At 35.7% G+C, this 14,851-nt stretch overlaps 1 protein-coding gene across 8 annotated transcripts in view; it reads right to left on the reverse strand.

Annotated features, from left to right (window-relative positions):
- LOC144964211 (phosphopantothenoylcysteine decarboxylase-like) overlaps positions 1 to 14,851 on the reverse strand; it is a 28,768-nt gene that overhangs the window by 2,101 nt on the left and 11,816 nt on the right. For 4 of the 8 annotated variants that reach the window (XM_078898216.1, XM_078898215.1, XM_078898217.1 and 1 more), the window contains exons 2-5: positions 10,890 to 11,052; positions 6,636 to 6,758; positions 6,108 to 6,236; positions 4,237 to 4,405 (exon numbers count right to left, since the gene is read on the reverse strand). In XM_078898216.1, the coding sequence (XP_078754342.1) occupies positions 4,237 to 4,405; positions 6,108 to 6,236; positions 6,636 to 6,758; positions 10,890 to 10,982 (514 nt within the window). In that variant the 5' untranslated portion in view covers positions 10,983 to 11,052. Of the gene's footprint in view, positions 1 to 4,236; positions 4,406 to 6,107; positions 6,237 to 6,635; positions 6,759 to 10,889; positions 11,053 to 12,551; positions 12,570 to 13,397; positions 13,499 to 14,851 lie in introns of those variants that run through there. The other 4 variants (XM_078898220.1, XM_078898214.1, XM_078898219.1 and 1 more) reach the window with 4 other exon arrangements.

Below are 14,851 nucleotides of genomic sequence, written 5' to 3' on the forward strand. Positions count from 1 at the left end.
GCGTTTCGCTCTTTTTCTGCGCACCAAATTTTATGCGTTGTTTTAAATTCCGTTCAGTTTGGAACTCCTTAGCTACATGTCGAACGCTTCTTTTTGTTAACTTTCCAAGAATTTTCTTCTTCCAATATCTCTGTCTTCGATCTAGAATTTAGTAATGTATTTCTGTCTTAATGTTTTTTTAGTTGTTAGTTGAATAAGGGTTTTGAGCCTGAAACGTTCTGTGTTTGTTATTTTGTTATTTTTGAAGCTGTTATATTCATTTTTGTTTATTACGTTTTACAGTTCAAAGCTTCTAGCAGCTTACTATCAATTAGACTAGTGAGTGGAGCAGGCACTTATGTTGGTAACAACAAGATATGAAGTGAGTAGAAAAGTGCCAGAAGACAATAGAGAATAAAATTTTTTTTCGCGGCGGTGGTGGGGTTTGAACCTGCGACCTTATTGGTACGACAACTCCGCCTGGCAAGTTTGGGTTTGAAACGAATATTTTTGTGTTCGTGGATAGCTCACACGGTAGAGCCACGCTCTCACCTGCCAGGCGGAGTTGTCGTACCAATAAGGTCGCAGGTTCAAACCCCACCACCGCCGCGAAAAAATTTTTTATTCTCCATTGTCTTCTGGCACTTTTCTACTCACTTCATATCTTGTTGTTACCAACATAAGTGCCTGCTCCACTCACTTTTCTGAATTAAAAATTCACCCCATACACCGGAGCATACTCAATGTCTCAATCGTTTCTATGTTATATGTTTGTGATGAGAATATTGGCTATTAAGCTTAACTGCTGGTCAAAATTACTTCGCGATGGTGGCGAACGAATCGGCGATCTCAAGAAGTGGGTGAGAGAGGGATCTAGAAATGACTTTGGGTTTGAAACGAATATTTTTGTGTTCGTGGATAGCTCACACGGTAGAGCCACGCTCTCACCTGCCAGGCGGAGTTTGTACCAATAGTCGCAGTTCAACCCACCACCGCCGCGAAAAAATTTTTATTCCATTGTCTTCTGGCACTTTTCTACTCACTCAATCTTGTTGTTACCAACATAAGTGCCTGCTCCATCACTTTCTGAATTAAAATTCACCCATACACCGAGCATACCATGTCTCAATCGTTTCTATGTTATATTTGTGATGAGAATATGGCTATTAAGCTAACTGCTGTCAAAATTACTTCGCGATGGTGGCGAACGAATCGCGATCTCAAAAGGGGTGAGAGAGGATCTAGAAATGACTTGGGTTTGAAACGAATATTTTGTGTTCGTGATAGCTCACACGGTAGAGCCACGCTCTACCTGCCAGGCGAGTTGTCTACCAATAGGTCGCAGTTCAAACCACCACCGCGCGAAAAAAAATTTTTTTCATTGTCTTTGCACTTTTTACTCACTTCATATCTTGTTGTTACCAAATAGTGCCTGCTCCACTCACTTTCGAATTAAAATTCACCCAACACCGAGCTTCAATGTTCACGTTTCTATGTTATATGTTGTGATGAAATATTGGCTATTAAGCTTACTTGGTCAAATTACTTCGCGATGGTGGCGAACATCGCGATCTCAAGATGGGTGAGAGAGGGATCTAGAAATGACTTTGGGTTGAAACGAATATTTTTGTGTTCGTGGTAGCTCACACGGTAGAGCCACGCTCTCACCTGCCAGGCGAGTTGTCGTACCAATAAGGTCGCAGGTTCAAACCCCACCCGCGCGAAAAATTTTTTTTTCATTGTCTTCTGGCACTTTTCTACTCATTCATATTTGTTGTACCAACATAAGTGCTGTCCACTCACTTTTCTGAATTAAAATTCACCCCATACACCGAGCATACTCAATGTCTAATCGTTTCTATGTTATAGTTTGTGATGAGAATATTGGCTATTAAGCTTAACTGCTGGTCAAAATACTTCGCGATGGTGGCGAACGAATCGGCGATCTCAAGAAGTGGGTGAGAGAGGGATCTAGAAATGACTTTGGTTTGAAACGAATATTTTTGTGTTCGTGGATAGCTCACACGGTAGAGCCACGCTCTCACTGCCAGGCGGAGTTGTCGTACCAATAAGGTCGCAGGTTCAAACCCCACCACCCGCGAAAATTTTTTATTTCATTGTCTCTGGCACTTTTCTACTCACTTCATATTTGTTGTTACCACATAATGCTGTCCATCATTTTTGAATTAAAAATTCCCCCATACACCGAGCATACAATGTCTCATGTTTCTATGTTATATGTTGGATAAAATATTGGTATTAAGTAAGCTGGTAAATTACTTCGCGATGGTGGCGAACGAATCGCGATCTCAAAATGGTAGAGAGGGATCTAGAATGTTTGGGTTTGAAACGAATATTTTTGTGTTCGTGGATAGCTCACACGGTAGAGCCACGCTCTCACCTGCCAGGCGGAGTTGTCGTACCAATAAGGTCGCAGGTTCAAACCCCACCACCGCCGCGAAAATTTTTTATTCTCCATTGTCTTCTGGCACTTTTCTACTCACTTCATATCTTGTTGTTACCAACATAAGTGCTGCTCCACTCACTTTTCTGAATTAAAAATTCACCCCATACACGGAGCATATCAATGTCTCAATCGTTTCTATGTTATATGTTTGTGATGAGAATATTGGCTATTAAGCTTAACTGCTGGTCAAAATTACTTCGCGATGGTGGCGAACGAATCGGCGATCTCAAGAAGTGGGTGAGAGAGGGATCTAGAAATGACTTTGGGTTTGAAACGAATATTTTTGTGTTCGTGGATAGCTCACACGGTAGAGCCACGCTCTCACCTGCCAGGCGGAGTTGTCGTACCAATAAGGTCGCAGGTTCAAACCCCACCACCGCCGCGAAAAATTTTTTTATTCTCCATTGTCTTCTGGCACTTTTCTACTCACTTCATATCTTGTTGTTACCAACATAAGTGCCTGCTCCACTCACTTTTCTGAATTAAAAATTCACCCCATACACCGGAGCATACTCAATGTCTCAATCGTTTCTATGTTATATGTTTGTGATGAGAATATTGGCTATTAAGCTTAACTGCTGGTCAAAATTACTTCGCGATGGTGGCGAACGAATCGGCGATCTCAAGAAGTGGGTGAGAGAGGGATCTAGAAATGACTTTGGGTTTGAAACGAATATTTTTGTGTTCGTGGATAGCTCACACGGTAGAGCCACGCTCTCACCTGCCAGGCGGAGTTGTCGTACCAATAAGGTCGCAGGTTCAAACCCCACCACCGCCGCGAAAAAATTTTTTATTCTCTATTGTCTTCTGGCACTTTTCTACTCAATTCATATCTTGTTGTTACCAACATAAGTGCCTGCTCCACTCACTTTTCTGAATTAAAAATTCACCCCATACACCGGAGCATACTCAATGTCTCAATCGTTTCTATGTTATATGTTTGTGATGAGAATATTGGCTATTAAGCTTAACTGCTGGTCAAAATTACTTCGCGATGGTGGCGAACGAATCGGCGATCTCAAGAAGTGGGTGAGAGAGGGATCTAGAAATGACTTTGGGTTTGAAACGAATATTTTTGTGTTCGTGGATAGCTCACACGGTAGAGCCACGCTCTCACCTGCCAGGCGGAGTTGTCGTACCAATAAGGTCGCAGGTTCAAACCCCACCACCGCCGCGAAAAAATTTTTTATTCTCTATTGTCTTCTGGAACTTTTCTACTCACTTCATATCTTGTTGTTACCAACATAAGTGCCTGCTCCACTCACTTTTCTGAATTAAAAATTCACCCCATACACCGGAGCATACTCAATGTCTCAATCGTTTCTATGTTATATGTTTGTGATGAGAATATTGGCTATTAAGCTTAACTGCTGGTCAAAATTACTTCGCGATGGTGGCGAACGAATCGGCGATCTCAAGAAGTGGGTGAGAGAGGGATCTAGAAATGACTTTGGGTTTGAAACGAATATTTTTGTGTTCGTGGATAGCTCACACGGTAGAGCCACGCTCTCACCTGCCAGGCGGAGTTGTCGTACCAATAAGGTCGCAGGTTCAAACCCCACCACCGCCGCGAAAAAAATTTGTATTCTCTATTGTCTTCTGGCACTTTCCTATCAATTAGACTACCTTGGTGCACACTTTTCGCGTCACCCCTTATACATTATAGATGAAAAAGACTACTGTATTATATTTGAGACCACACATAAACTTTACCTTGTGCCCATAAAATACTTTTTAAAAACCTCTACAGTCAGTCTTTACCCGTCCGCCCCGAAATATCATAATATTACCTATGTCACCACAAGCCAGTTTTCTGGTCACACATGGCACCTCAGTGTATCCAAATGCCTTGAGTTTTTCTACATGCCCTGAAGTCACAGGGTGATTCCACATGTATGTATTCATAGCTGGGGCAAATAGCAGACGCTTGGTTGGGTCCCATGCCCTAACTATACACGTCTGCAAAGAAAAAAAATTACAATATTTAAATTTATCAACGAAGTTTGAAAACTAAAAATAGATTTGTATATAATATAACGGGTGGACAAAACGAAGGCTTTGATGTTTTGTAAATTACCTATTTTAAAAATTTTATATAATGGCAATGTAAATCAATTGTATCTTAATAACTGTGATGTTTTATTGAAATGATATAATAAAGAAGTAAAATATGCATTTTTTCGTCAAATACAAGAAAAAAAATATTTCCCAAAATTATAACTATATATTCGGCTGTTTCCTTCCAATCCGAGGACTCCGGCCAGGGTCAGCAATAAACTAAGTAATCTGATTCCAAGTCAAAGACAGAAAGCTATTAGAAAACAGATACAGGGGACAGAAGACATAGCAGGTACCTCCCTGCCAACTATGGGAGGTCAGGAACCGCACCCAGAGATACAGAGGGATAGAAGACAGCAGGTACCTTCCTGCCCACTATGGGAGGTCAGGAACCCCACCCAGAGATACAGGGGGATAGAAGACATAGCATGTACCTCCCTGCCCACTATGGTAGGTCAGGAACCCCACCCAGTTTTCTGCTTTTGTACAGACACGAAAATGATTGAGATTCTTCCACAATTTTTTTTTCATGCTAACAAATGAAGGTTGCATCAGTCATAAAGCGATATAAAATACTATTTGATGATTTTATAGATCTGGAATTTTAAAATAAAATTATATACTTATGGACGAAATTCATAAATTTGATGTGATTCAGAAATCTGAAAATATTACGAATTATTTTTAAAAACAAACAAACAAACAAAACAAGACCAAACAAAAACAAAAACAAACAACAACAAAGAAAGAAAAAAAAGAACAACAACAACAAAAAAAACCCAACAATCTTACCCCTCCCCCCCCCCCCCCCGCCCCACACACACATCCAAAAAAAAAAAAATACCCAGAAAAAACACCATTGAAATCAGTCCTTTCACGTCCTAACCCCTTCTCGTGTCAATATTAAATCATTAAATTGCCAAATAATAAGTTTAGTTGTAAATGATAGATTATCATCAAACAATCTAATACATAGACCAAAATTTTAAATCTAAATAAATATTATACTACAAGATTTAATTGTACAAAATTGAAACTGTTTATTTCTGGAAATATTAAGTTTAAAAAGTTTGAAGTAGGCAATATGAAGTATTTATTTGCTTCCAAATTATTTAAATATATAATTTTTAAATATGTTAATGTTTTGCTATAAACTATAAATATTTTGCACCGATCGCTCTGCAAGACATATGAAATACACAAGTCTCTTTAAATGCATAATTCAGTCTCGTCAGTTACTAATGTTACAAATAGCTGATTAATCCAAAATTAATAATAATAATAATAATAATAATAATAATAATAATAATAATAATAATAATAATAATAATAATAATAATAATAATAATAATAATAATCCAATAGATACAGTGAAATAGGTGTTCACAATTTTGGGCATGGGATTGTTTTAAATTTAAATGATTAAGCAATACGTGATGAAAAAAGCTTTGGAGATCAAGCCAGAACATGCAGCGAATGGCCGGCCTCACTACTTTGAATTTTCCTTGCAAGTCCAAGGCTCAATCATGATTAATTTCCCCCCCCCCCCCCCCACATACACAGACACACACACATACCCACACACATACACAATCTCACTCACAAGTAGATTATCACAAAGTCCAGTGGCCATTTTGGACATTGTGTTTGCGTCAAGTGGTGCAATCAGCATCAAATCAGCCCATTTACGTAACTCTATGTGTAGTACAGGATCTTCCTCTTTAGACCAGGTCTGGATTTGATGGGGATATAAAGAATTGTGGAACGTGATCAGTGAAATATGTGTGTCCATTATTTGTTATATCTTTAAATATAACCGATTTGATGTCATTTTTAAATCATATATTTACATAGATCCATTTAATCGGTGCGTCATTTTAATATTTATTTAATATGAGGGCAGAAAGAGATATTAGATTAGGTGTGCCATTATTGTTATATTATATGAATCGTTCTTTCCAATGTTTTCTTGAGTGTATTGAAAAGACAATAGGAAATTAAGAAGTTCTTTATTATTCTGCATTTCAACGACAGCAATAATTTTGTAAGAATAAAACTATCTATTTAAACAATCAACATGGCAATGATTTACTTTTTTTTTTTGCGTTTAAAGAAATTTCACACATTTTACCTCCCAATGATCCTTGTCGGTGTAAATTGGGACAGAAACTTGATCAGCCTTAAAGAAATGAAGAGAGTGATCTGTGGCTACCAGACGGATGTCAGGCTGAAATTTTATGCACAAAATGAAATACTGAAATCCAGAGAGAAAAAAAAATGCAAATTGAGCTCTCTACATTAAAACGATTATGTCCATTACTATTTTGTTGATGTCAAGAAGGATGAGCATATTATAAATAAGAAACCTAATGGGGAAGAAAAGTCGTGTCGTCATTTCCTCAAGAACGCTCATAGCAACCAAAATTGGTTCCACGATAGGCTACTACTACTTTCCGAAATGGCAGCCAAAACGATTTCCATAACTCACTGCTCTCACGAAGTACTTTTATGATGAGCATAAGAGTGGTCTCCAGAAAAAGTAACCCTTCAGAGCCATTCGGCCCATGGAGCCGGAGTTTATCACAGTTTCCATAGCGTGAAATGGACTATAGCAATCGCTTGCTATCCTTTGGATAGGACGCTAGACTATCGCAAAGTACTTTCCGACAAATCTAACACACTCAGCTACCCATTCACTGCTGGGTGGACAGAATGGGGGGGGGGGGGGGGGGGGGGGTTAGAAAATAGTCTCGATTGATCTCGGTCCATTTGCGTGTGAAGCGAGTACTCTACCAACTGAGCTATCGGGACCCCAGAAAGGGAAGTCATTATAGATCTGTCATGTTCTGACTTTTACATATTCTAATTCTATTCTGATCGCATGATGTTTGGAAAAGTTCGAGCCAGCATGAAGAGTAAAGAGTACACAAGCCTACATAGTGAAGTTAGGTCTCGCCGACTTGATTAATCTGTGATACACGAGTCAATTTAAGAGTAGGCAGATATCATCCCTACTCTAGTACCATTAAATAATTAAATCTAAATGACAAGACTTTTGGTCGAAATTAATATTATACTATTAACATTGCATTTCTTTGCACTCAGTCCTCGGACAAAGCCCTGTGAAAATTTATCATCTTTCAGGAAATGTCTGAAAACTTAGTTGTTCCGGAAGGCTTTTTTTGTTGTTGTTGTTGTTGTTGTTGTTGTTGTTATGAAATAGATGTTGCTTAGATTTTGTTTCTGTATTCATGCTTATAATGTAGTGTCGGGATTTTAATCTATTATTTATTTTCTTTTTGTTTCGTTTAAAAAAAACAAACATTTTATGATGTAAATCGCCGCAGAGCACGATTAACGTCGATGTTTAGGGCTATATAAAGTCATTATTATTTATTATTATTATTTTATTATTATATTATTATTATTATTATTATTATTATTATTATATTATTATTATTATTATTATTATTATTATTATTATTATTATTATTATTATTATTATTATTATTATTATTATTATATTAATACTTATTATTATTATTATATTATTATTATTATTATTATTATTATTATTATTATTATTATTATTATTATTATTATTATATTATTATTATTATATTATTATTATTATTATTATTATTATTATTATTATTATTATTATTATTATTATTATTATTATTATTATTATTATTATTATTATTATTATTATTATTATTATTATTATTATTATTATATAGGTACAATGAAAAGATTTTACTTTTATCAATCCACGTTGGAAGTGTGTGATGATTTTTGCCTAGAATGGGTTACTAAGAGGGACTGGGGCGTCAGACTTTCTATTCTGTTGAGTAGGGAACCTCTTACCGGTGTTTGATGGGAACCAATCTGGTTGCTATGCGTTGCTTAGAGGAAGTGACTTTTGCCATGATTGGAGAGAGACGTGATTGATAAATCATTAATTTGTTGATTGTTTTTAACTGTTTTTTTTTTAAATCGGGAAAAGATGTAAATTTAAGACGAGAAAAGAAGCGAATAAAGAGATGAATAATTTTTTCAGTTTTGGTGACATTTGCGAAACTTCACTTTGTACAATACTCGCCTCTCAAGCAAAGGAGTTAATAAAAAAATAACTGGGTGTCTAGGTCTTTAGGGTGTGGGGGAAAGTACTTTATTTCAGCATCCCATCTAAAGGGTAGCAAGCAATTTTACTGTCCATACAGTAACAAAGTAATTAGGATACAGTCACTTGACATAGACCGTAAGGCGTCAAACGACTTTGGGGTATTAGGGGGTTGAGGCCACAAAAGATACACATGCTGGGCAGTAGCGCATGGTCCAGTATGAGAGAGAAGCATTCTAATGTCAATGGATATATCGATACCCACAACAACAACATACAACGAGACGACTTTCAATGGAAAAGGCATCCTCCATAAAAGGAAAAACACATTTTACTGCACCCTCTCGGTTAAGGATCCCAGATAGGACCAAGGCAAAGTCAAGAAACTATAACTCCCAGACAAGTCCATAAAGCAGCATGGAAGTGAAATCATGTGTGGCGGAAGTAAAGACATGGTGTCTTAGGATGATATGAGTTTCTTAAAAAGTTGATTTATTATCTTTTGCTGCTGGTTCGAACATTGTGCTTATCATTCATGATTTCATATTGAATTTTGAGAAAGAAATATTGACTCTAACAAAAAGTTAAAATAATTTTGAATTCAACAGGTCCAGTTTCCTTGCGCGGCTGATATTTTTCTTCTATTGCATTATTTTGCGATATATATGCATTTTGCTCGTAATTAAAGCTATTTTTCTGCCAATGCGCAAAATTGCGTGTTTCCTAATGTCCACTTCTTTATTTTGCAAAGGCCATTTGAAGAAAAATGTCGGAAAAAATCGGACCTCTTCCCTGGAATATTCTCTACCCGTTGACGTGAATTACATGTCATTGTGTATGGTTCTTAAGTTCATTTAGTATGTGCTGTTTCGTCATGCTAGAGGCCAAAACATTTACATTCGCGAGTGTTTTGGGGGAATTTCACCCAACTGTAGATTATAAGGGAAATCTTGTCTGGCTGAAATCCTGTTTATATTCTTTCTGAAATCTTTTATTTATCTGAGAGGCCTTTCGAAAGCTCCTACATCCTCAGTATTAAAAAAAAGTATATATATATATATTAAAAAAGAATACTGGGGATGTAGGAGCTTTCGGAAGGCCTCCCATTTATCTAGTCATAGTGCTTTAAAATGTGTTCACTAATTATGATAAATCTTTTTGGTGTTTCGTGACTTTACGTCAAAGTTGGAAAATTTTCTTACACTGATTGTCAAGCAAAAAAATTCTAAGTCCATTCTTGAAAAATGAATTTGCTCTCATTTTCTTATTTATGCATGGATTTTCAAAATTTAAAAAGCATTTTCCATGACCACCAGAATACTTTATGAATATAGTAAGAAAACCCATTTTAAATATTTATATATTGTCTTTTGTGGTACCTTTTGTGGTGTCTTTTGCACATGGCCGATGAAATAAAAACTGAAACGCCAGGAGTTAAAAATGACACGAAAATGAATATAAACACAGTCAGAAATCCAGTGTTCTAAATCTGCTGCCAACACGGCGCTGGACCCATAACACGTTAGTTGTTTCCCCTATAATATATAGAGTGGTTTTTAATACTTAATAAATACGATCAATAAACTATGATAGTCCAACACATAAGGATTATAATACAGTTCAGCACTAGGAAATAGCCAGAATATGATGTTAATTGTGAGATGTAATAAAAATAATTTTTCCATGTGTGTTGTTCTTTAGGCACTTTGAATTGCAGCACCCTCAAAGGTCAAGAACCAGTCAAGACCTTATGACAAAAAAAAAATAATAACAAAAAAAAAATAAAAATACAAACAATATAAAATAAATCAATAAAAATACATATTGCTTATTACATGCGATTCTATGATTTAATATTGTCGAAGATGCCAAATTCTCTTTAAAATTAAAGTGTGGACACATAGGATAGTTGAACATTTTTGGTATAGAATTAAAATTAAGTTTTATTTTCACTATTTATTTAATTCAAATAATATCTTCAATATGAGCGCCATCATCATTTGCAATGCAAATGTCAATGCGTTTCACAAAATTTGCATGAACTCGATGCAATAAATCTGCATTGCCATCAATTCCAAATTTTAACTTTAGTGTGTCCAGACTTTACGGATTTGTATTATACAAATTTTCAAGTTGTTTTTTTTTTTCTTTTAAAGAATCATTAAAACAAATAATTATATACAAAAATGGTTTAGTTATTGTATTCTCCATTATATTGTTGATTTGATTTTTTAAAGCTATTCAAAATAAAAACTTAATTACCATTGGTTCCAGATTCTGTAATTCTCCAACAAGCAGTGGGATTCTAACTGAAGCTACACTGCCAGTACAACCAATGAGAATGCATGGAGCCATTGGTGTTGGAGTTACGTCCTCTTACTCGGGAAAATGGGTTGAGGGTTCCTAATGAACTAGACGATCGTAGCTGAAATTAATACATAGAATAAATGTGAGATGGGGCATTGAAAACAAAGCTCTATGAACGATAAATATATATGATTTAAACTTGAGCTTTTATATAGAGCAATATCCATTAAACGTGCTCAAAGCGCTTTACAAGGGGTCCCTGACCAACAGCCACATGTAACATGTAGAACGAGACATGACGCCTGTTAGGCGATAAGACATTTTTAAAATACAGAGACAACGCTGTTAACGGCCGGGTATTCATTTTACACCTGAGTACTGTGAGAGAATGAGAGTAAAGAGCCTTTTCCAAGGACTCAACTATGCGCCGAGCGAGGCTCGAACCCAGGACCTTCCGATCCGAAAGCGAGTGCCATACCACCATACCACATAGCCGCACAATAAAGGTTTGGTTATGGAATTAATTGGTCTCCAATGTAACTGACGTGGCTTATCTCTTTGCATTGCCACTTTTAATTGGATAGTTTGCATAATTGGATACAATAGTCTGATGTCACGCCGCCAGGCAACGGCGGCCATCTTGGTTCTAAACAAAGAAAATCATTACTTTTTATTCTTCAAGCTGGCTAGAACTTTTCATATGTCTTGTGATCAGAATGTGTAAAAGTCAAAACATGATCAAATTTATGTTGTTTTTTTTCACTCTGGATACGCTTTTATGCTCGCCGGAGAAATATTTCATAGGGCATCCGCCATTGTTCCGATAGTTTAGAGCCAGTGTTACTAAGTTACCATGCGTCATTGGGAAGGAAGTGACGTTACGACTATTGAATCCTATTGATGCTATGTGTTTATCCAAAAAGCTCACACCATCCGCTAGCCGGTTAATATCGTACCAACCCACAAAACTATCGGTAATCTTGAACGTTTATAGTCTAATTGGTAGAATTTAGAACCAGTCATAACAATAGCTGGCCGATCCAACTACAGCCCCAGGAAGCAGGAACAATTTAACCTAGTCCAAAACTCATGAAAAACCCCTCTTAATTTTAGTTTGCCATTTTATCATCATCATGATCATCATCATCATCATCACCACCACCACCACCACTACCACCACCGCCATCATCATCATCATTTATTATTATTATTATTATTATTATTATTATTATTATTATTATTATTATTATTATTATTATTATTATTAATTTTATTATTATTATTATTATTATTATTATTATTATTATTATTATTATTATTATTATTATTATTATTATTATTATTAACATTATTATCATTACCATCATTATCATAATCACTATTATCATATCATTATTATTATTATCATCATCATAATTATTGTTATCATTATTATTTATTATTATTATTATTATTATTATTATTATTATTATTATTATTATTATTATTATTATTATTATTATTATTATTATTATTTAAAAACAAAAACTAGAGGATCATGCACTGAAATATCAAAACAACTACCCCAGTGTCCCCTGTCATTTTTGCTGTCTTTCAAAAACTATATATATTTTTTACCAATCAGTGACGCATATTATACACCAAGAGGTGAACAATCGTTAGATTTGTGCTACACAAATATTGATAATTCGTACAAGTCAGTTTTTTTTTTAAGGGGCGGTTTGGGTCTAATTATTAGGAAAATCCTTCAAAAATTTGATTTTGAGATTTTGGTGGAAAATGATATTTTATTATCTTAGAAATAATATAATTGAAGTCCAAATTCTTAAAGTAGACTATAAAGGCACGGAATACACAGTCGAAAATGGTGCAGGTAGTAAGAAATGTGTGAAAAACCGGAAGCCATTTTGCTATTTTCTCAATATGTCATTTTTCTAAGGGTATGGGAAACTGTGTCACACGTTTCTCAGAATCTATTCAATGAAATTGTCTGAAAATTTCCACAGTTATCACAGAGATAATGTATTATGTCACCATAGAGAGATTTTTTTGATAAGATTTGTGAATTTTAAATTATAATCCTAAATCTGAATTTTTTACATGAATTTTGTCATAACATTTTGATTCTCAACTTTGTAATGATCTAATAAAAATTCCATAAGCTAAAGCCGTAAAATCTCTCTATGGTGACACACTATGGTACAATGTTGACAAGAAGGAAGAATATGGAGATCATTCCTTCATTAGTTTTTGTGGAACGTTTGCCACAAGATTGTTATATTTTTTTTATGTCAGATCCCCAAATTAGATCGCAAAATTGGTATCAACACAGATAATTAAAAATTTTCACCATAAATGTTATTTTTTTAAAACTATATTGATGATACAGAATGATTAAAACCGCCCAATATAGGTAATTAAAATATTTTTAGAAAAGACCCAAACCGCCCCTTAAAAACTCACATAAGAAACTCAGAATCAAATCACAATCCAGTCCATCTACTTGAAACCTATAAACCAATAATAATAAAAAGTGAAAAGCCAGAAACGAGAACACAAAAATGTATGATGATTATATTGTTTTAATATTTACACATTTATATGCTTATTATATTTGCGGAGTGCCCATTCGTAATAACAGTACATGTTCATTAAACCGAACCCATCGTAGTATCTACAAATTCATCTAAGGTCAACTTACTGACGGTATATAATGAAATTTATTGCTATACTGCCAACTTTTCCCGCTTCCCAAAAGAGTGTCGGTAAAGCAAGATATACTGTCTAGGCCTATGGTAATGAAGTAGGCAACATTTTCGTCTTCTTCTTCTTCTTCTTCTTCTTCTTCTTCTTCTTCTTCTTCTTCTTCTTCTTCTTCTTCTTCTTCTTCTTCTTCTTCGTCGTCGTAGCCGTCTTCTTCTTCTTCTTCTTCGTCGTCGTCGTCGTCGTCGTCGTTCTTCTTCTTCTCTCTTCTTCTCCTTCTTCTTCTTCTTTCTTCTTCTTCTTCTTCTTCTTCTTCTTCTTCTTCTTCTTCTTCTTCTTCTTCTTCTTCTCTCTTCTTCTTCCCCTCTTTCTCCTCCTTATTGCTCCGTAGATTATATGTAAATTGCATAACAGATGGCACGATTTACGTATGATCTATTACGCAGGTCATAATATGTTGTTGCGGCATGTGTCTTCCTTCTTGTCATGGCCATTGCTGATTCGATACACCTTCTCCATTAAAAAAAAAAGTTCGGAGCGTCTATTTGTAATTACAATACCAGTTTATTAAACCGAATCCATAAATAACTCCAACCTCATCTAAGGTCAATCTAATAACGGTGTTCTTCTTCTTCTAGGTTCCATGCCTGGTCCAGGCTTCGGATACTGCATGAATTATCTCTCTCCATTCCTCCCTGTCTCTTGCTTTTTCAAACAGCTCTTGGATTGTTAGGTTGGTGAAGCCCTTCAGTTGGTCTATGAGTGTTTTTCTTTGTCTCCCCCGGGCGCGTTTACCAGGTATTTTTCCACAACTTGCCAGGTATTCATTTTTATCTTTCCTTACTATGTGTCCGAAAAAGGATAGTTGTCGATCCGCTATTAAGGGCATTAGTTTCCTTTGTTGGTATGTTTGTTTTAGCACTTCTTCGTTCGTTTTGTGTGCAGTATACGATATTCTCTGCATCCTTCTCAAGCACCACATTTCAAAAGCTTCAATGTTCTTTTGTGTTTCTGCATTTGTAGTCCAGCTTTCGCATCCGTATAACAAGATTGGCCACACGTAGCACTTCAAGACTCGGAATCTAATCCCGAACAACATCTGTTTGTTTTTCAAAATGTTTCCCAGGTCCATGAAGGCCTGTTTGGCTTGAGTTATTCTTGCTCGTATGTCTCGGTTACATCTTCCATCTGTTGTCACTATTGAACCTAGGTAT

Source organism: Berghia stephanieae, chromosome 2 (genome assembly GCF_034508935.2).
Source record: "Berghia stephanieae isolate SIO BIC M18660-M18661 chromosome 2, UCSD_Bste_1.3, whole genome shotgun sequence".
Classification (NCBI taxonomy): Eukaryota; Metazoa; Mollusca; class Gastropoda; order Nudibranchia; family Aeolidiidae; genus Berghia; species Berghia stephanieae.